The sequence below is a fragment of the Gastrolobium bilobum genome, unplaced genomic scaffold (assembly GCF_033153095.1).
Source record: "Gastrolobium bilobum isolate Gb01-03AN ecotype WA unplaced genomic scaffold, APGP_CSIRO_Gbil_v1 utg966, whole genome shotgun sequence".
In the NCBI taxonomy this organism is placed as follows: Eukaryota; Viridiplantae; Streptophyta; class Magnoliopsida; order Fabales; family Fabaceae; genus Gastrolobium; species Gastrolobium bilobum.
Genome location: NW_026899514.1, coordinates 737,159 through 758,076, shown reverse-complemented (window position 1 = coordinate 758,076; position 20,918 = coordinate 737,159). Strand labels below are relative to the sequence as shown.

The 20,918-nt window shown below is 35.2% G+C and overlaps 4 protein-coding genes across 5 annotated transcripts; 1 reads left to right on the top strand and 3 right to left on the bottom strand.

Annotated features, from left to right (window-relative positions):
* Window positions 1–465: 465 nt before the first annotated feature.
* LOC133290836 (uncharacterized) lies at window positions 466–2,239 on the bottom strand. Its single transcript, XM_061488958.1, has 4 exons — window positions 2,108–2,239; window positions 1,706–2,008; window positions 1,291–1,588; window positions 466–1,196 (listed from the first exon to the last, which is right to left on the bottom strand). The coding sequence occupies exons 1-4, from the start codon at window positions 2,237–2,239 to the stop codon at window positions 466–468; spliced, it is 1,464 nt and encodes a 487-aa protein (XP_061344942.1).
* A 5,590-nt stretch (window positions 2,240–7,829) lies between these two features.
* On the top strand, window positions 7,830–12,680 carry LOC133290882 (glucan endo-1,3-beta-glucosidase 3). 2 transcript variants are annotated; one of them, XM_061489026.1, is made up of 4 exons: window positions 7,830–7,988; window positions 10,054–11,307; window positions 12,181–12,208; window positions 12,425–12,680. In XM_061489026.1, the coding sequence occupies exons 1-4, from the start codon at window positions 7,907–7,909 to the stop codon at window positions 12,576–12,578; spliced, it is 1,518 nt and encodes a 505-aa protein (XP_061345010.1). In that variant the 5' UTR covers window positions 7,830–7,906; the 3' UTR covers window positions 12,579–12,680. The 2 variants fall into 2 exon arrangements, with proteins under 2 accessions (XP_061345010.1, XP_061345009.1); XM_061489025.1 differs by having other exon boundaries at window positions 7,830–7,994.
* A 263-nt stretch (window positions 12,681–12,943) lies between these two features.
* On the bottom strand, window positions 12,944–14,461 carry LOC133290877 (F-box protein SKIP28). Its single transcript, XM_061489019.1, has 2 exons — window positions 14,066–14,461; window positions 12,944–13,653 (listed from the first exon to the last, which is right to left on the bottom strand). Exons 1-2 carry the CDS (start codon window positions 14,423–14,425, stop codon window positions 13,048–13,050), a joined length of 966 nt encoding a protein of 321 aa, XP_061345003.1. The 5' UTR covers window positions 14,426–14,461; the 3' UTR covers window positions 12,944–13,047.
* A 2,708-nt stretch (window positions 14,462–17,169) lies between these two features.
* On the bottom strand, window positions 17,170–20,154 carry LOC133290889 (uncharacterized). Its single transcript, XM_061489035.1, has 2 exons — window positions 19,769–20,154; window positions 17,170–17,690 (listed from the first exon to the last, which is right to left on the bottom strand). Exons 1-2 carry the CDS (start codon window positions 20,006–20,008, stop codon window positions 17,529–17,531), a joined length of 402 nt encoding a protein of 133 aa, XP_061345019.1. The 5' UTR covers window positions 20,009–20,154; the 3' UTR covers window positions 17,170–17,528.
* Between the last annotated feature and the right edge of the window lie 764 nt (window positions 20,155–20,918).

The following is a 20,918-nucleotide window of genomic DNA, read 5'->3' as shown; positions in this document are numbered from 1 at the left end:
GCAAAGTAATTGACTTGATTCTTAGGTTGAGAAGCAGTCAATGGAGGACTTCATTTATGAGTACCTTGAATATTGCTTGCTCTCCATCCACGCGCATTATCATCTCACCCTTAGGTACATCGATTAATGCTCCTGAGGTTGCTAAGAATGGCCTCCCGAAGATCATAGGCACACTGGCATCTTCATCAATGTCAAGGATGACAAAATCGACAGGAATTAGAAATTTGTCTACCTTGACTAGCACATCTTCCACAATACCATGTGCTTTCTTTGTTGAGCGGTCGGCCAGTTAACATTCATCTTAGTTGGCTTGACATCATCAATTCCCAGCTTCTTCATCAGGGTTAATGGCATCACATTAACGCTGGCACCAAGATCATATAAGACTCTCTCTATAGTTTTCTTACCAATGGTGCATGGAATACTGAAGCTTCCTGGATCCTTCAACTTTGGAGGCATGTTTTTCTATAGGATCACATTGCACTCCTCTGTTAATATGACAGGTTCATACTCTGTGAGCTTCCGCTTCTTAGATAATATCTCCTTCAAGAATTTGGTATACGAAAGCATTTGCTCTAGAGCTTCTGCAAAAGAAATGTTAATTTGCAATTTCTTAAAAATATCTAAAAATTTAGAAAATTGTTTCCTTTGTTCATGTTGTTTGAGCTTCATAGGATATTGAGGTTTCTCAAAATGAGAGAAATCCCATTGCTTCTTTTGAACTGCAGGAAGTTGCTCTTTTGCTTTTTCTTTGCCTTCTTGGATGTGCTCATTCTTGTCTGTAGAAACTTCCGCTTTCTCTTTTTCTAGCTCCTCACTTTTAGTAGTGATGGCATTGCAGTGCTCCCTTGAATTCACAATGGTATCACTAGAGATTGTTCCTTGACTCCTCTCAGCAAGTTGTCTTGAAAGTTGGCCTATTTGAGTCTCTAAGTTTCTGATGGATGCATCTTGATTCTTATGGTAGGCTCTTGTCTCATTAATGAAGGCATTAGTAGTCTGCATGTGATCATTTGTGGTCTTGGAAAGCTGCAACATTGCTTTCTCTAGTTCAGATGGCTCATTATGTGGAAGAGGAGAAGGTTGCAGATAATTGTTGGAGTTGTAATCCAGGCCTCCACCTTGATTTCTCCTCTGAAAGTTTCCCTTGGCCGCCATTCTGATTCCTCTGGTAACTTTGGGTATTCTGTGGTGGCCTTGGATTATACCAAATACCATTGTCCTGGAATGGTTCAGCTCCATTGAATGTAGGGCACTCATTAATATCATGCGGCTCCTTGCAATACTCACAGTTAAATACATTAACTTTAGATGTTGAGATCTGCATCTTGTCGAGCTTGGCATTCAGACTGGCTAGCTGTTGAGAGATAACCTTGTGCTCAGCTAGTGACGCATCATTGTTCCCCAGTTGTAAGATTCCTCTCTTGGGTTTAACTGGCTGAACTTCCATTGAAGCATTCTCGGTTCTCGCCATGTAATCAATCAGTTCCAGAGTTTCAGCTGCTGTCTTCCTTCCTATGGTTCTATCGGCTGCACCGTTGACAACCATCCTGGAGTCGAGTGTCATCCTATTGTAGAAGACTCTGACCTTCTTGTCATCAGGGAAGTCATATTGAGGGCATTTTCTGACCAACTCCTAGAATCTTGTCCAGGACGCACAGAGAGTCTCTCTCGGCTGCTGAATGAAGTTGGTGATTTCATTCACCAACTTATTGTACTTTTCCCGAGAAAAATGCTTAGCAAAGAACTTAGCTGCTAAATCATCCCATGTTCGGATACTGTTAGGAGCTTGTCGATCTAACCATCTGAGAGTTTTTCTGGTCAAAGCAAAAGGAAACAGCCTGAGTCTGATTGCATCATCAGACACTCCATGATGCTTAGTGGTGTCAGAGATTCTCAGAAATCTGTCCATAAAGTCATGAGGATCTTCGTAATCTTCTACACCAAAAAGAGTCTTCTCCACCAAGGTAATCAGCGACAGTTGGATGTCATAGTTGTTGGCATCTATCTATGGCCGGACAATGCTAGAGTTTAGCCTAGTGAACATAGGAGTAAGAATTGACTCCATCAACTCTGGTGCAGGAGGTAGATTAGGGGCAGCCATTACTGGTTCTGTGTGTGGCTTAGAACTTGAAGATGTTTCTTGCTTTCTTTGCTTGGCTTGCTTTCGATTTTTCTTTCCAGTTTTCTCTATTTCTGGATCAAACTGTAAAGAGTCTCGATGTACTTTACCTCGCATAAACTATAGCAAAAAGATTAGTAACAAAACAAAATCCAATCAAGAAATTCAAAAGTTAAAATAAAATTGGCGTATTCAATCCCCGGCAACGGCGCCAAAAACTTGTTGTGTAAAATTGGCAAGTGCACCAATCGTACCAAGTAATAAAATGATGAGTAGAGTATCGTCTCCACGAGGATTGAGGCACCGAAATTATGTTAACTATTCCTTTCTTGTTGGATCAATAAAATTGATATTGAAAATGGTTGTGATTTGTGAAAACTGAGAACAGTTCAAAGAAGTGTAAATAATTCAAAGATGCGTTTGGAAATTTGAGAACAACAGATTAAAATTGAGAAAATATTTAGAAGAGTATTGCGGTAAAGGATGTCAACACCTTTCTGATCCCCACCTTGCAATATTGATTAATGTTTACATTTCATCACCCATTGATCAAACAATTCACCATCTATTAATTGGTTGGTTAAGCCCTAATTCCTTAGTGATCTTAACTTTATTAACCCTATTAGAATCCTAATCCCTTAGAAATTCCTTTTTAAGTTAATCCTTTTAAACCAATGAATTTTCCACATTTGCAATTCATGTAGCCTATCCCTAGTGCATACATGAATTGTTATTTTACCCTTTGTCAGGAACTAGAATCTCAATATTCCTATTGAAATCCTAACCTTAGCAATCCCAAAAGAGTGATCAGTTCTAGAAGAATTAGAAGATGAAGAACAAGGTAAAATAAATGCAATTGAAATAATTAAATATAAAAATTAATCAAACTACAAGGGGTTCACATCAAGGGTTGTGACCCTTACCACAATAATAAAAGACTAGCCAGACATATTCATGTCTGACAATTCAAAATGTAGAAAAGAATTCATGAATAAAACAATAACCAGAAAATTGAGAGAAGAAGAAAGCTTTGATCTTTGCCTCCGTGTTCTTCTCTGTGCGAAAGTTCTTTTCTCTAGGAGTCTAAGCCTCTATTTATAGACTTTAGGTTGTGCTTAGAAATCTTGATCAAGTCTTCATCTTGTATCTTGGTCCAATCTTCCTCTGATTCAGCCAGAGATTTGTTTAAAAATTTCTCACGTAACTCCCGCGCTACTAGCGTGAGTTTCACGCTAATAGCGTGAGAGTTTTATTAAGCCTACTGCAAGCTGGCGCTACTAGCGTGAGTTTCACGCTAGTAGCGTGGATGTCTCGGGATGAACTTTTATTCTAGCGCTACTAGCATGAGTTTCACGCTAGTAGCGTGGTGCTTCAGCTTGGAAACTTCTATTTAGGCTTCTTTTTGTCCTGTTTTCTACAAAATCAAAAGGAAATCAGTTACGTGATCTCTGATTGAGATTTTAACAAATCAAGAGTAATTCTAGCCCTTTTTACCCAGTATTGATCAATATTCTTTCTTTTTTTGGCTTAGATTTATACATATGCTGGAGGCATATCACCCACCCCCACCACTTAGCACCAACCACCATCAGTTAGCCACTACATATGTGACCTATCATCTTTGTCATGTCACCACCACCTTTGCTGATTCACGGTCTTGATTCCAAAGTTCAAGTTCACATCCTTTTTTTCGGTCTATGTCAAGGGCCTTTCGCTTATGAGTTGGCTTGACATGAGGTAACCAACATCGAAGAAGTTAAAAAGAAGTTAAAAAACTCTTAAGCAGACACAATGTTATGGACCTGATAAAGGCCCACATTCTAAAATGTCCAATAAAGGATAACATAAAAGGAAAGTCATGCAAATAAGGAATAATATCCTATTGTTGCTCATCTACGTACCATTCTCCACCTCCTTTTTCAGCTCTTGATCTAATTCTTCTATGCCTAATGTCAGAAATAGTCATTTTTTAGATTAAATCAAAATATTCCCTGTTGTTATTTCTGTTTTCCTCTTTTTTCACCCTTCATAGTTTGTATCATAAAACAAATGGTTCGTTTTTCCCCCTCAAATGAATGCAGATAAATTATTTATATTGAGTCCAAAACAATATCATTCTAGGGCAAAAATTAATATATTTTTGTAACTTTAATTTATTCCAGAATTATAATAGTCTTTATAATTATAATTTTTTAATTATTCACCCCAAAATGACATCGTTGTGGGTAGGGGTGTTCGCGATCTGGGTTGGATCAGTTTTGGAAGCAAAAATCATCCGATCAAATACCTTCGGTTTGATCATATAATCATCCATTTGATTTGGATTTTTTTTTTAAATCCGATCCGATCCGATTTTTTTCGGTTTGGATTGGATCGATTTTTGATGTTTCGAAAATCCTAAAATTAGTTTCTTGATTATTGTGCAAATAACATCTTTTGTATATATTGGCTTTGTAATTTTTTTTTTGAAATACAAAAGCATCAGTGAACGATAATATAGTTTTTTTTTGGGCAATGAGATATGAAGCTCTACATAGATGGAATTTTGTTGATGAGATGTGACAAGGTTTTTTCTTTGGTTTAGTTGATGGGTCTTGGGTTTAGAAATTTTTGGGTTATGATTAGCCAAAGGCCCAAGTAGGTAGAGGGCAAAGGCCCAAGTAGGTAGAGGAAAATTAATATATTGAATCGGTTTAGATTGGATCAATTTTCATCAGCCCATCCAAAAACCAATCCAATCCAATTAAAATTTGCGGATTTTTTTCGATTTTCGATTTATTCGGTTATCGGTTTTTCGGTTTGGTCACCGCAGTTTGAATCAGTTTGGATTGGTTGATGAACACCCCTAGTTGTGGGAGTGAATGGAGATAACTTATACATATGTATTCACTGTAGAAATATTAAACCCTAAAACATAAATATATAGGCAGAATTCTTTGATATCAGTGTCAAAATTTAAAATTTGACACCAAATACTAACTGTTGATTTTTGACAATCAAACTTATTAATTAATTCCCAATAAATGATAATCGTTGATTGACAAAAATCAACGGTTAGGGTTTGGTGTCAAATTTTAAAATTTGACACCATTGTCAAAGGATCCTATCTCACATACACATTGTTGTAAAAAATTACTCTAAAAACGTTAGAAACGATAGAAACGCAGTGTAAAAACGTTCAAAATGTAAGTAAAAATGGTCCTTAGTAAAAACGGGTAGAAATGCCGTGTAGAAGCGTAAAAAATGGTAGAAACGTAAGTTTTTGCTTTTTTACCTAAGCTCAATATTTTTATTTTTATTTTTTAAAGAAACCCTATTTTTCATTTTTTTAAAACTCAATTTTCTCTTTTTTTGTTTTAGACTTATGTCTTATATAATCATGTGACTTATATATTCTAAATATGAAGTTATTCATTAAATTTTGAGTAGTGACTTATGTGATTTTTTTTACATATATATACACATGGTTATGATTTCTACAGCCGCTTTACGTACAACAATGACAAGTGTATGATTATGATTCCTCGCATTTAATACTTTCATCTTATGTATGGTTATGATTTCTCACATTTAATGCTTTCACGTATATAGGACAAGTATTTGACTGCTACATGTACAGTAGTTGCAGAAATATAAACTCCATATAAATATAGAGGGAGAATATTCTTACTATCAAAATTTTCTACTACTAACTTACTACCTATTTAATCACCATTGAATCAAAGAGAGAGAATGCTAAAAAGTTTTTAAAAAAAGAGAAAATGTTGATCCAATGGTGATTAGATAGGTAGTGAGTTGGTAGTAGAAAATTTGGAAGTAAGAATATCTCTCCTCATATATATATATATATGAGGTAGGATTCTTTGACACTAGTGTCAAATTTCAAAGTTGACTCCTCATCTAAGAGCCGTTAGATAAAAAAAGATCAACGACTCTGATTTGCAAGTATGTGACACCATTGATCTTTTTTGATCTAATGGCTCTCAGATGATGTGTCAAATTTAAAATTTAACACTAGTGTCAAATGATCCTATATATATATATATATATATATATATATATATATATATATATATATATATATATATATATTCTCAAGCAGTTTGAGATATATTTATCTCCGTCCATCCAAAAACTATGTCATTTTGTTTATCTATTTCCTTATATTAATTGATTTACCTTTGAATATTTATGATTCCCTTTTTCTCTCCATTCCTTTATCATCATTGATCTATCTTTGTACGGTTATGATTAAGTAGCCGGAGATAAAATTATCTCAAACAACTTGAGAAACGATAAGCCCTATATATATAATTCTGTATCTTGACCTTAAGTAGTAGAAACTTTATATTTTGTGTCATTTCTACGATTTATGTTTATACCATTTTCTTTTATTTCTACGTAAAAACTCGATTTTGACAACATTAAGTGATTGATCTCGACCCACTATTTATTTTTCAAGTCCATAATCATGGGCCAAAATCAGCTCAACCCATTAGATAAAATAAATAAATAAATAAAAGGTAATACAAGACAAGAAAAAAGAGAGCCATTTAATCATGTATAAAATAACATCTAATTGGGGAGGAGTTGATGCATGAAGAGTAAGATAAGTATGTGAGTCATTAAAACTATTTGGAATAAAAGTATAAATTTAGTCATAAAAAATATAGATTAATTGACTGAATTAAATTAGCTTAATTTTCTTAGGTGAATAATTAGCTTAATTTTTAAAAAATCAAAAATTAATTGAATAAAATTAGTTTTTCTAAAAATAAATAAATAAAAATTTATTAAACTATATTTGGGCTATAAAAAAAACCATATTTGTATATTTTATTTCACTTCCGGCTAACTTGGATTAAATTTAAACGTGGTTGAAATATTTGTAAAGATATACAAATATAATTCACCTCTAGCTTCATATTAAATTATTAAATAAGAATTTTTTTTTTAGTTTTTTTTTTAAAATATACATTTCATTTTTAACTATTTTAAACTTAAATTTGAACTTTATTAAAAGATCATTATTTATACTTTGTATAATTTTAAAATTTTTACATTTTTTTTCTTATATTTTATCTAAATTTTAAAAATTCTAAGATAGATACTTATTGGTTTATATGCTGATACAGATCCAAATATTAATTTAATGCATCAATAACCATTAATTCAAGAGATAATTAAAGAGCTTATTTTCTTATTACCAAAAAAGAGAGAGCTTATTTTCCTGAAAATGAAAAAAAAAATTATCTTAGAAGAATTATCCTCGAATCGGATTAGACAAATAATAAATAAATTGATGATATATCAAATATTAATTTAACGTAGTAAAATTTTTATCCCATTTGAATTTTTATTTATATTTTTACTCTTTTATAAAGGAATGTAAGTACTTTCGGAGTACCGAAAAAGCTTCCACGTTAATCATAGCCGTTGGATTCCACGTATACACACGCACTATGATCTGGCACAAATCCAAACTCTTTGACGTTTGACCACAGCAACAACAAAAGAAAGCCTATGTCTCTCTCATCCACCTCAGATGATCACAGTACCCACCACTTTCTCTCTCTCTCTCTCTCTCCCAAAGGGCCTCAAAAGGAGCAAACTTTCGTTTGCTTTTCCCTCCCATCCCCTCTAAAATTCCAAAATTTCTACCTTCTTTCAATTTTTTTGGTTTACTTCCCTTCTTTCCTCTTGGGCCGTTTCCTTTTCCAGTTTTCTGTTCTGAGTTTCTTTGAATTTTACAGTGAATGCAGTGCTCTTTTCAAGTGAGCTTTCATGGCTGTGCTGCTGCTGCTGCTGCTGCTGATGATGATGAGGATAATGCTTTTTTTCATGCTAGCAAACTCTATTTCTGCTGGTGGATGTAAGTTTCTTCCTTTCTATGGTTTTCATCATCAACCTCTTCCTGCCATAAATAGTTCTATCTGTCCTTGACTACATTCTCCAAGTGGGTTTGAGCCTAGTCTTTTTGATAACTCACATTGAAAGTGGCATTGATCTCTAATAGTTAATATTTGCTTGTCTTATGGTTATCTTTAATTATATATTTTATATATATATATATATATATATATATAGATATATATATATATATATATATTGCTGAGCAAAGCAGAGTGTTTGATGTGAGAACATCTTTTCCTTTGTACAGAATCTATAATCTGTCCTTACCCATCTTTGGTGGAATTGTGGGAACAATCTTATATTGCGTCCCAGCTCATCACGCCGTTACTTTGCAGTTTGCACTTAATTGCATCTGCATTTTTATAGAAAATGTCAACAGACTGAAATACCCTTATTGAGGAAGCCAATGACAAAATTTGAAAAATATTTTCAATTATTATTAACGAAGAAAGAGATAGACACAAAAATTCTCAAATTATAACATGAGAGACTATGAGAGGATACATTTTCGTTTTCAATTGGATTTGTCAGTCAACCTAACTGCTTTGTAGTAGTGAAACTGCCAAGAGAGTTGAACATAGTGATCCACAACATTAAATATAAAATATGGGTAATTATAAATGGATAATCAGCAGTATCAAGATAATTTGCATCCTAGATTTGGCAATAATGGTTACACAGAATCCTCACATGCCACATGAAAAACATCAGCCTCAGCGAGTGAGGAAAAGTTTTGGTGGTGATTTTGACATTTGATGACAAACACCTGTCTTTTGTGAGATTCCGTGTTTAGCATCTACGTGTAACTAACAATTTTCTTCTATAATATATTCAATTAATCGTATTCACTAGTTAAGAAATGATGGGGGTGGTGGCTTTTCATTCTGACCTCTGCATTTCCCCTGGACAATGTAAGCAACTAATTCTTTATCATATAATTTGTTGCTTGCGAATTAAAGTGAATCTCTAACAAATATAAATTGGCTGGTAGTTTGGTGCTTCTGATGTGTAATCTACCAACTAGCCATCATTTGAGTATGTTAATCGTTACCCTTCTTTAGGCTAAATCCATGTCTCCTAGGGTCCTACCCTTGTAGATAAGAACACATGAAACATAGATGGGGTGACGGGTAAAAAAAACTGACGTTGAATTTTGTCATGGTTCATGATCAAATATGAACTATTCAGGTAATGTATCATGTGTCATTGTACAAAACTATTTCACCAAAAGCTGAAGTTCTTAGGTGAAGAAGTTACATTAATAGTTTTTATATTATATCTCTCTAACAGTCACCACTCACTAGTCACTACTAATTTAATTGCATCTAAGGATTTTAATTTGCTCGAAGAACAATTCAATCATTTTTATATCCTTGTCATACTTTTTGTTATTGTAAATAATCATTTTAACCCAAAAGCTTAAGCTGTTGGGTGAGGCTGCTTTAATGATTTTATATTTCTCTAACAGTTATTGTAGTATCTTTGACGGGTAACCCAAATGCTGGATTTTGTTAGAACTACTTGCAATTATGGTATAGAGTCTTGATTCCAACTATGCTTTATTCCAGAATTTGACTCGGGGTCTGCAAAAGTAGGGGTTATAACACTCCTAGGGGTATATTTACATACATTGTAGGTTATGAGATACCATCTTAATGTCCCAATTGTCCTTCCATTTTGTTTCTGAAGGTTTATTTAGACTTTTAGCATCCTTTTGCTGAAATTTTAGTGCATTTATTTGATTACCCTGAAGTGCCTTACATTGAGATCGAGGATTTATACCTCAGATGCTCTTGTAAGTTAGTCAATATCACTAATTTACAAATCCTTTTTTTGTATTTGGATTGATATATCAATGTACAATGTTTTTCCTTTTTTATCTCTGATGGATGGTTGCTGAAGTTTCATTATTCTTTCATTTCTCATTTGCAGTTTGTGAACAGCATCACATGGTCACTTTGTTAAAATGGAAGTCCTTAATTTGACGGCACCTCTTTTTTTTTTTTTGTTTCCTACAGATGCTTTTATAGGTGTCAACCTTGGTTCAGATGTATCTGACATGCCGAGTCCAACAGAGATTGTGGCCCTTCTTAAGGCTCAAAGTATCCAACATGTCAGACTCTATGATGCTGATCGAGCCTTGCTTCTTGCACTTGCCAACACAGGAATCCGTGTAACTGTTTCTGTTCCCAATGACCAGCTACTTGGCATTGGTCAGTCCAATGCCACTGCAGCAAACTGGGTTTCTCGAAATGTCATAGGTCATGTACCTGCTACCAACATCACTACCATAGCTGTTGGATCTGAGGTTCTAACTGCCCTCCCAAATGCTGCACCTATTCTAGTCTCTGCCTTGAAATTCATTCACTCGGCTCTTGTTGCTGCTAATCTGGATAGGCAAATTAAAGTCTCTAGTCCGCACTCTTCTTCTGTCATACTTGACTCTTTCCCACCTTCCCAAGCATTTTTCAATCGTACTTGGAATCCAGTCATGGTTCCCTTGCTTAAATTTTTGCAATCAACAGGTTCATATTTTATGCTCAATGTATACCCCTATTATGATTACCAGCAATCCAATGGTGTAATCCCACTGGATTATGCTTTATTCCGCCCCCTACCTCCGAATAAGGAAGCTGTTGATGCCAATACTCTCCTGCATTATACTAATGTTTTTGATGCAGTTGTTGATGCTGCTTATTTTGCAATGTCTAATTTGAACTTCACCAATGTCCCTATTCTGGTGACTGAGTCAGGATGGCCCTCCAAAGGTGACTCATCTGAGTCAGATGCAACTGTTGATAATGCTAACACTTACAACAGTAACTTGATCAGACATGTCCTAAACAATACGGGGACTCCTAAACATCCTGGAATTGCGGTCAGTACATATATTTATGAGCTTTATAATGAAGACTTAAGGTCAGGTCCAGTCTCAGAAAAGAACTGGGGGCTTTTTTATGCTAATGGAGAACCAGTGTATACCTTACACTTGACCGGTGCTGGAATTATATTTGCAAATGATACAACAAATCAAACGTTTTGTGTCACAAAGAGCAATGCTGACCCTAAGATGCTACAGGCAGCACTTGATTGGGCTTGTGGACCAGGAAAGGTGGATTGTTCCCCTTTGCTGCAGGGTCAACCATGTTATGAACCAGATAATGTAGTTGCACATGCTACATATGCTTTCAATGCATATTATCAAAAGATGGCTAAATCTCCTGGGACTTGTGATTTCAAAGGGGTTGCCACCATCACCACCACAGACCCAAGTATGGCATTACGCACTCACATAATATTTATATTTGAATTGGCAATAAAAGTATGTGTACAGTTATTTGTAAAGCCAGTAGTACACCATAATTAGAGGCAATAAGGAAATATGCATGTTTGCACCCTAACACAATAACCAGCTTTTGATAGACTTACAGGTTACAAGTAAGGTGAATTATGATGAAATTTGTTTTAGGCTTAATTACACCTTTGGTCTCTGGAATTTTAAAGTTCTTTCATGTAGTTCAATCTTAGATCAGACATCAATTTGGTGACAAAAAGTGTTCAGATGGCACTTAAGTAACTTATCTGACACCTCAGCCATTTAACTAGCACATAACCTAACTATGTGCCACCTCAACACTTGGCATCTTCCAAAATCGTGACATTGAAATATTACGGGGACTAAAATGGCAATCAAACCTTTATTTTATTGGGGAGAAAAGAATTGATCTTTTGACAAGAAGTATGAAAATATTGGTATTAAAATCATGTTGCTTATCAGTTTGTTTCACAAAAATATTTGTTCAACTTATGGATGACCATATGGCCGTTTTTGTTCTTCATTTTTCTGTATATTTGATTCTCATTAGTTATGTACTTATATTTGAAAGAACTTGTTACATGAGTACTTTTTGAATTCAATTTGCTTCGCATCCTTTTGACAGGAAGCGTGGGAATCTTAGTGATTGCCATCTTTTATCAGTTGGTGTGAATAAATCTCTTAAAATTTCGCATCTTTTCTATTTGTTGGCCATTTTCTGTTGACTCACATTTTTTATACATCATCGAAAATCTAGCATCATCAGTTTTTTATTTAAAATTGCTTAGCATTTTAACAACTGACATTTGTTATGTTATAATTGTTACAGGTCATGGTTCTTGTATATTTCCAGGAAGGTATGATCTATCGAGCTTACATTTGTGTGCTTGTTGTCATTTCTTTCCCGATTATATGTGCTAGTCTTGTTCTTATTTTGCTGACATCTTAGTAGTGTCTTTTTCCAAGCCTCTTCTCTTTCAGCTCCAAAAGCTGTGAAGTGACTTTACATTGTCTGCTAAAGTGTTCTGTCTTATTCTTTTTTGTTTTGGTTGCATATTTGTGGTGAACTACAGTCACGGTAAAAATGGCACCAGAATAAACGGCACGTCACTGGCCCCATCTAATTCCACAAGTTCGGGTTGCTTGTCACAATACTACTACAATGGTGGATCTTTCACAAGCTGTGTGATTCTAGTTGTTTTACTGTTTAGTGCAGTTGTCATGTAAAACTAGGCACATTACCTGTTCATCATTGGAATATAATTCATGGAGCAATCCTCTTCAACTGCCTTACGGAAGATTGCATTGCAGCATGCCTAATTTTGTTTTGCTCCTGTTGAGAATTCAAAGGGTGGCAAGGTTGATCAAAATGTGTATCAGCAATTGTACCTCTGAGTTGTCCATTGAATTTTGTACTAACAAACCAGAGTAATTATTAGACATGATTGTTGTAACCTTATTAGGGCCTTTTTTAACCATAATTTATATTCTTTTAATTGGAATTATTTTGTCTCTTGCATCCATTGGAATGTTTGTCTTTGGCATGATGACCAGGATATGGTCCACACATAATGCAAATACTATCATCATTCATCAGCAATAATTTCTATAGTGCTATAATCTTTATATACAAGTTACAACAAAACTACATAGTGCGAGGCATGATAATTTAGCTTATCATGAGCTTAACACTTCATTACAGAACATCAGTGTAAGTATATCCATGAGAATTTTCATCACAAACTTTACAGAGGAATAAAGAGTCTGAAGAAGTGCACCACCAACTTGTGTGTTGCTTACAGTATGGTTTGTTACAGAAACTGCACTTGGGAAGCTTTAACCAACATTCAAGGCACAAGATATCTCCACAGGCACCCTCTTCCGCTTCTTCGGATCCAATACATTCACCACAGTTTTCACACCTTGGAATACAAAATATGCATCCCCTACAATGAGCTAGGGGCCATTCCCTCATCTTGCACATCCCTTTGGGGCAATCATAAACCATCCTCACCTCAAAGCACTTGGGACATATCTCCAAATCAATAATCCGGTGGCTTTCTTCTTGCTTAAATAATGAAATGCTACCACGTTCATGATAGTAGATAGGCTGCTGCGGTTGTTGCTCCCCTAAATGCAGGTTCTTTCTGAGGTTCAAGGCAAGCATGTCAAGATGCTCCTTCTGCAGGTTGTAGATGCCGTTTAAACTTAAGGTGCTTAAGCAGTTGCTCATTTGGCACAGCGTTTTCACGGAACATAGAACTCCTTCAGGGGTTAAGCTAGTGCATGCTGGTATATGGAGCTATAACGAAAATGAAACCAGAAATGAGACAACACTCAAATCCTACTATGTTGGAAGCAAGTTCCAAGGTGCCTTCACACTGCCTTGGATATTAAATATTGTATCTTATCAAAACTTAATTTTTCCTCTTTTATGCATTCAGTTTCTTCTCTAAACTTGGTTTTCAAGATGTATATGACACCCTTTTGTCAAGTAGCTGTGTCAATTTTCAACTATTTTATGGAAAATACCAACCAAGGATAGCCAGACACTTGTTATCCATTGAATTCAATATTTGACCTACTTGGTAAGTAGCTAAAACCAACCTCATAATTTCATTCAAGACAGACTAAAAACTTTGCTTATTTAAAGAAAACCGTTGAATCAGATGACCAAAATAGAAATCTAAAACATGGGTTTTGGATATTAATACCTTGTTTATGAGAGGGTTTTGTTCTACGACCCTTTGGAGCCCCTCATCGGTAATGTGGATGCAGTTCATCAAAGCCAAAGTTTTGAGCCTACCATTGGCCTTGGAGGTTATTTTCATTAGAATCTCGTCAGAGAGTCTCGAATTCAGAGGCCTTTCGACAATAACATTGAGCCATGGCAATACATCATCGTTCACTGCATCCCTTAGTGATGTGCAAACTTGAGACATGACTAGAAGCTCGTACACTGGAAGGTAAGCTAAGACGAGAAACACAGCCTCGTGAGGAGGCTCTGGTTCTGCTTGTACTTGCTCAACTATAAAGCTAAGAGAAGAGGTGGAAGCCTTGGAAGACTCTTCCATATTTGACTTCACTTTATTCTCTAAATGCAAACATATGGCAGCAACCATAGCCAGGTTTCTTAAAATAAAATAAAAAGAACTTGATACGAGAAGGAGCTAAGATTAGATCTCAATTGAAGGAGAGTGTGACACGTTAATACAGTTAAATATGGTTGACGGTAATGCACGTAAAACACACGAGGACCGTCTCAATTGGATTGGCATCAAAGCTAAAGATCAATTTTACATTAGAAAAATAAAATAAAATAAAGAATTTTAACCATTAGTGAAAAAGTCAAGGGAAAAAAAAATCATAATTTTAATAGAGCTTTATGAAGGCTTAAATTATTATTATTATTGGTCTAAAAAAATGGCGATATTGACTATTTATTTAGTCTTTCTATCATTATTATTTAATCTTCCTACTATTTTTTTTCACTATTAGATTATATTTAAATCAATGGTTAAAAGAACAAAAATAAAGGGTGTAATTAATTAAGAAAATAAGCAAGAGAGAAGTAAAATAATATTTGAGACCATTAATTTAAATTTAATCTAATAGTAATAAAAAGATAATAAAAATATAATATAATCCCCCAAAAGAAATGATGAACCGAATTTAACTTATTTTAAACACAAATAGGTAAATCCAAGTATATCCAGTGAAAAAGTCACTTGTTACTTAGGTGGTGCCTTGCTTGTTACTTAGATGGTGCCTTGGCACTGAGCAATAATTGTGTGGTCCTAGAGCACTTGTTCCTTTAATTAAATAGGGGGTAAAATAAAAAAATATGTAAAAAAACAAGGGTAAAATAAAAAAGTTATGTGATACAAAGCACATGAATATTATATGGTCCGGGATGATATTAAAATTTTCCCTTTACATCAGCTAATTTTTAAAAACAGTACAATCTTAATACCAGTTGAATTCTAACTGGTTGGGTCTTTTCGAACTAGCTAAAATTTACTTCCAGTGCCACTGAGTATATCCACCACAACTGATGACATTAGCAATTCTAAGTTATACCACTAAAAGTAAAAGGGCATAGAAGGTCCTTGATCTGCAAAGGAAAATAACCGAGCACTCTTTCCTTAATTTTACCCCCAATTGTGTGTTGACAGCAATATCTGAAAATAATTTAGAATCGCCTTTCGTCTCTAAAGAAAACTTCTGCTTTCTCTTTTTGTAATTACCTTTTTTCCCAGATGGGTTAATTACGCTATCTAATTTTGTAGGTCTATGTGGACCCAAAAATAATGTCAACAAAATCATATAGTCAAAGCTGGTGTGATGTGGGCTTTTTGATTATAGTAGGCTTTATTTAATAATTAATTATCAATTCGACTTTCAATCAAAATATATTATTCATCTGTTCCTGTTTTACTGTGCACAACATAAAATATCCGGGTACATAAGCGGTTATCCAAGTATATTTTAAAAATTTCACCCTACTCGAATAGTCAAGTGAGAACCCGGGTATTGTTCAAAATCTGAGAAATGACTTGAATTATTTACTCGGTAAGGAGGGAATACGCGTGTATCTATTCATTATAGCAAGATCACAGGTTTGACAACAGGGGCGGATTTGGGAAAAGAAAAAATAGGACTATGAACAGATTGAAAAAATAGGACCCAGGGAACCTTGGCATTTCTCAGTTTTCCCAGTTTTGCTCTTTCCCAGTTTTATATTGTCCTTACATTATAAAACGATATAAAAATGACCTTAAAATCGGAAAAAACAATTGGATCCTGAATTATCTTAACAAATCAAAGTTTCATCCTTGGAAGGTTTAAATCTTAGAAGCATTGCAAAGAAGTCCAATATCCATATCTAAAGAGAAGAATCAGAAAATCCACACAAACCATGGTCTAGAGGTGGAACTTCTAATTGCTAGTAGTTTTTTTAATTGCTAGAGGTGGAACTTCCATATCTAAAAAATCGTGAAACTTCTTCTGGGCATCAACAAAGTCATTAATTTCATCCTTTGTCTTGCGAAGCTCGCGAGTTAGATGATCATGCCTCTCGCAAAGCATACTGAGTTGAGCCCTCGCATGGTCCACCTCTGGGTCCCTGACCATAACATGTTGACGCATTTCATCAACCCATGGCCTCTCGAATCCAAGTTGGACAACAGCATCGCAAAGTCTATGGAACTCCTTTTCTCGCTGAGAAGTAACACTAATGGGGCTTTCAACTCGAAGGAACAACAACATATCCGCCAAAGTTCTCAACATCAAGGCTTGAAAGCGCTCACTAAACTCCCCACAAAAGTTCCAAAGATGAGGATATACTGCTATTGCCTTGGCAAGCAGAGAAATTTGTGCATCATCCAGATCAGCTAATTGCTTATATGCTCTCAATTGTGCAATGATCGATGAATGGCTTATATGCTCTCTGAGATACCCAGGTATCTCCCTCCCTACCCGGGTAAATAACTGCATACACGGGTATCCGAGTGCCTTACTCAGATAAAAATTCAAGTTATGTAAGAACAGTTATATTTCGCGAAATATACCCAGGTAAGGAGGGGGATACCCGGGTATCTTAGGGGTCAACGGTCAAACTGACAGATTGATATTATATTTGTTGAAAAGGTTAAATTTTTGCAAAAGTTTATAAGCAGAGTCAATTTGGTAATTAATTGTTAATTAAAAGTTACAGTGGTCAAAAAGCTGTGTGATATGAGAAAAAAAATTTACACTAAAAAAATAAAAAGCTATCATATTGAAACAGATTCCATTTAGATAACAATGACTCAATGAGAAGCTGCGAGATCTGAGCCCCACAATTGTCTAAAAGAAAAAATGTAATATCCTGTGGCTTGTCACAACAAATTACACACTGAAATGCTCCATAAAGCAACACTTTGTATACAAATAAGCCAACAAGAATCAACAAACATTTTTAAACTGAATTGATTCGGTAAATTTCTCTTCTTCTGAGGTGGAGTGAAGAATGAATATCCTGTGGCTTGTCACAACAAATTACACACTGAAATGCTCTCCCACGGACGAAATATCCAAACTGAAGTGCATCAAATACTTCACAGAACACAGATGTCTATTTTGTTAAAATTTAAGTTCCCAAAGAGATGTGCATATAACTCAGAGAAGTTGTGGAAGTTATGAATGACCGTCTAATGGTTCAACAGCTGTCTTGAAGAGAAGGATATAAACCTTGTCGATGGAAAAATACAAGAAGCCGCCAAGAGAATAAGTAACATAGGAGCCAAAGCTAGTACCCACAATACAGTGCCAAGCTGGACCATACGAAGAATCAAATTCCTGTAAAATCAGTATGTTTCTGTCATGAGCCATCAAGTAGTTCATACCATGTAGCATAATTCAGAAAGAGGGGTAAAATGATCACCAATGTCACTTTCCATCTAGATATGAGCAGTGAGAAATATAACTCTGCAAAAAAACATCATTTCTCAAGAGGACCAAAACAAAAAAGATCAAGATAATCACCAAAAATAATCACAGGGTTCGCAAGTAATCTAATACTAAATATAGTTGTAATTCATCCAAGTTTAAATATTGTTAGTCTAGTGAAGAAACAAAGGATAAAAAATACACCGAACAAAAACACCACTTCGGTTGCCACTAATCCACATGATCTGTGAGCAAGAAGCTCTAAATAAAACCAGGATATGCATACTGTGGTTAACATTCTTACCATCCCGGAAGACCCCCATCAATGAAATGAGGGACCATCTAACATTCTTGACATCATAAATAACCTCTACCAAGCCACCTAAATTCATTAATAATCACAACCAACAAACCTATAGCCATACTCATGAGGCTGTTTGCCCATATTTATCATTTTATTGAAACTTCAAGTCTTTTCCAATAAAATAGAGTATAAAATTGGTGAAGCCTCATAAGGAAACTCCTGAGTCTGCTCAATATCATCTATTGGTAAAACCAACAAAACATGCCATAAATCTACATATTCGGCCAAGGGAGTCCATGGCAAAGGGTCCTTCCACATATATGGTCCTCTATTAATTCCACTTATATAATTCATCTACATATTCCTAATCCATTCCTCATGAGGAAACTCATGAATCTGCTCAATATCAGCTATTGGCTATTGCTGCATCTGTATACTCAAAGTAAAACCAACAAAACATGCCATAAATCTGCAGTTTTGGCCGAGCCTATGACAAATGGGTCCTTACACATATATGGTCCTTTATTAATCTATTCTTAATCAATGTAAGACTTCACCATTCACACTAGTCTATTAGTATGGACTTCAGAATTGTTTAGCTATATTTTCCCTGTTAATCAGTAAGACTTAGCAAGCACCAGGCTAAGGAGCTGCCACTGTATGGTGGCCTAGAGGGGTGCTCAACTACAACTATACTACTGGGTGGACCACCTGTCTATAAACAAAGTCCATATTAGAGGGTGCTCACTGCTCAAGAAAGAAGGGTCAGAGATTTCTTGAAATTCAGGTGGTAACCAGACCAGAATTGAAATATTTGGAACTTGTGAATTTAGGTTTGTAGTGAACAGAAGGTTTTTTTTTTTTGTGTGTGTGTGCGTAAGCTAGGAATATTGAGGATAACGAGGAGTAATTATGGTGAAGCTAGAAGAAAGCTAGACAAAATGTGTAGGATAAAAAATAATTCAAGCAAAGTTTGCTTGATACTATGAAAATAAGAGTTTAGAAATATGAAAGCAATATTTCTAGACATCAAAGCAACATTAAACCACTCCCACTAGGGAGGGTGAGCTGAAGGATCCATGTGGGCAATCTTACGCTTGCTTATTTGCAAAGAGGCACTTTCTCAAGACATCATATGACCATTAACAAAAAAACATTTTAGTCAACCAAACACAAACAAACAATTAAACCATGTGCTTGCAAGATATGTACTATCGGCAGTAGAAGTCCAACAATACATGAAGAAAGATCACCATCAAGAAAGATAAAGAAACAGACCAATTTCAAGCAAGCCTAGTTCCATCTGAGAGAGTGAAACTAGCAAGCAATTAGACACGTTCCATAGTTGTTCACTCAACTGACAAAATATCAACAGTTCAACACCCAAAATCAAAATCTGCATATAAAACTTGCGTTCCTTAAACCATTGATTGTGCAAGCTAGATTGTTGAACGAATTAACAAAAAGTACTTTAGTCATCAAAATCAAACAACCAACATAAAGTAATAAATTAAGGAAGAATAACTGTATGCCATATCTGAGCATTTTTCCTAATTCCAAAAGCATCCAAATTGGCCATTCAGACCTCGTACTATGTGGTAAAAGATCAGAACCCAGAAACAGATCTTGGTAAAGAAATTTACCCCAACAAAACTAAAACAAAACATTAATAAAAAAAAGTAACCTTCTTAAGGGCCAGGGCCAGACGTTTACTATCAAGCTTTTTTCCTGGCATAGAATCTAGGATATCACGTGCACAACGAAAGGCACGGTTCTGCAAAGGAAGAGGCATGTCACAAGCTCTGATTCGGACATTATTGTGAAGGTGGTCATGCTGCTCTTGTTGCTCTATGGCTTTCTTCTTCTGTATCAAGCTTTTCAGAAACATGCTTCTTCTCTCTAGCTCCTCCTCTGCACCTTCCATGTTCCCTCTTAACTTTCCTTACCCTCTCATAACTCACAGATGAAACCCTTTTTCTTCTCTTGCACTGGCCTTTTCAGATTGTGGCCAACAATCCACCTTAAAGCAATGGCAAATATTTTTTGCACTCCATTAGCTTCGGAAGGGGCCCATAAGAAAGAAAAGAAAAAGAACAGAGAGAGTAGAACAGAATAAGTATGGGAAGATTAAGACAGAGCATAAATATGAGATGTGGTGTTACTGTATAAATGTCTTTGTTGGGTTTGGTATTGGTTTTTGAGTCTAGTTGTTTCTTTTAATGCATGCATTTGTTACTGTTGGCTCTGTTGCCTGTTGACGAGGTCATTGGTTAAAGCGTAGACACGGTTTGCAAATTACTAGTTTACTATGATATGCTGAGAGTTGCACTTAATAAAAACAGAAGTTTCAGAACTAAACTTGGCATTGAAATCTCTGAATATATCAATAAAGTGTCATATGAAAATTGATTGATCGTAATGTAATCATATTTAACCTTTGAAAAGTGTTATTTTTAACATGTATTTCATCCCTGACATAGCTAATGCATTTGAAGTGATCATACTTGATAGATTAGCATGACCCTTTTAATTTATTGTGAGAGGTTTATCTTTGTCCTAAGTAGTATATACACTTGCTCTACTCTTTTGAAGTAAAAGGCGTTGCGGAATTAGGAATGGTAGTCGTTACCCTACCTCTTACAGTCCTGCAAAATCAATCATTTTCACTTTTGCTTTTTTCTTTTCTTTTTTAGCAATAAAGAATTGTACTTTTTATTTGCTAAACATTGACAAAACCTACTAAGAGGGAACATGTCTGCCACTCTTGCCGTTGATTTGGCTAAAGTAGAAGTTTCCTACGGACTACAGAACAGTATTTAGCATATATTTGGTCC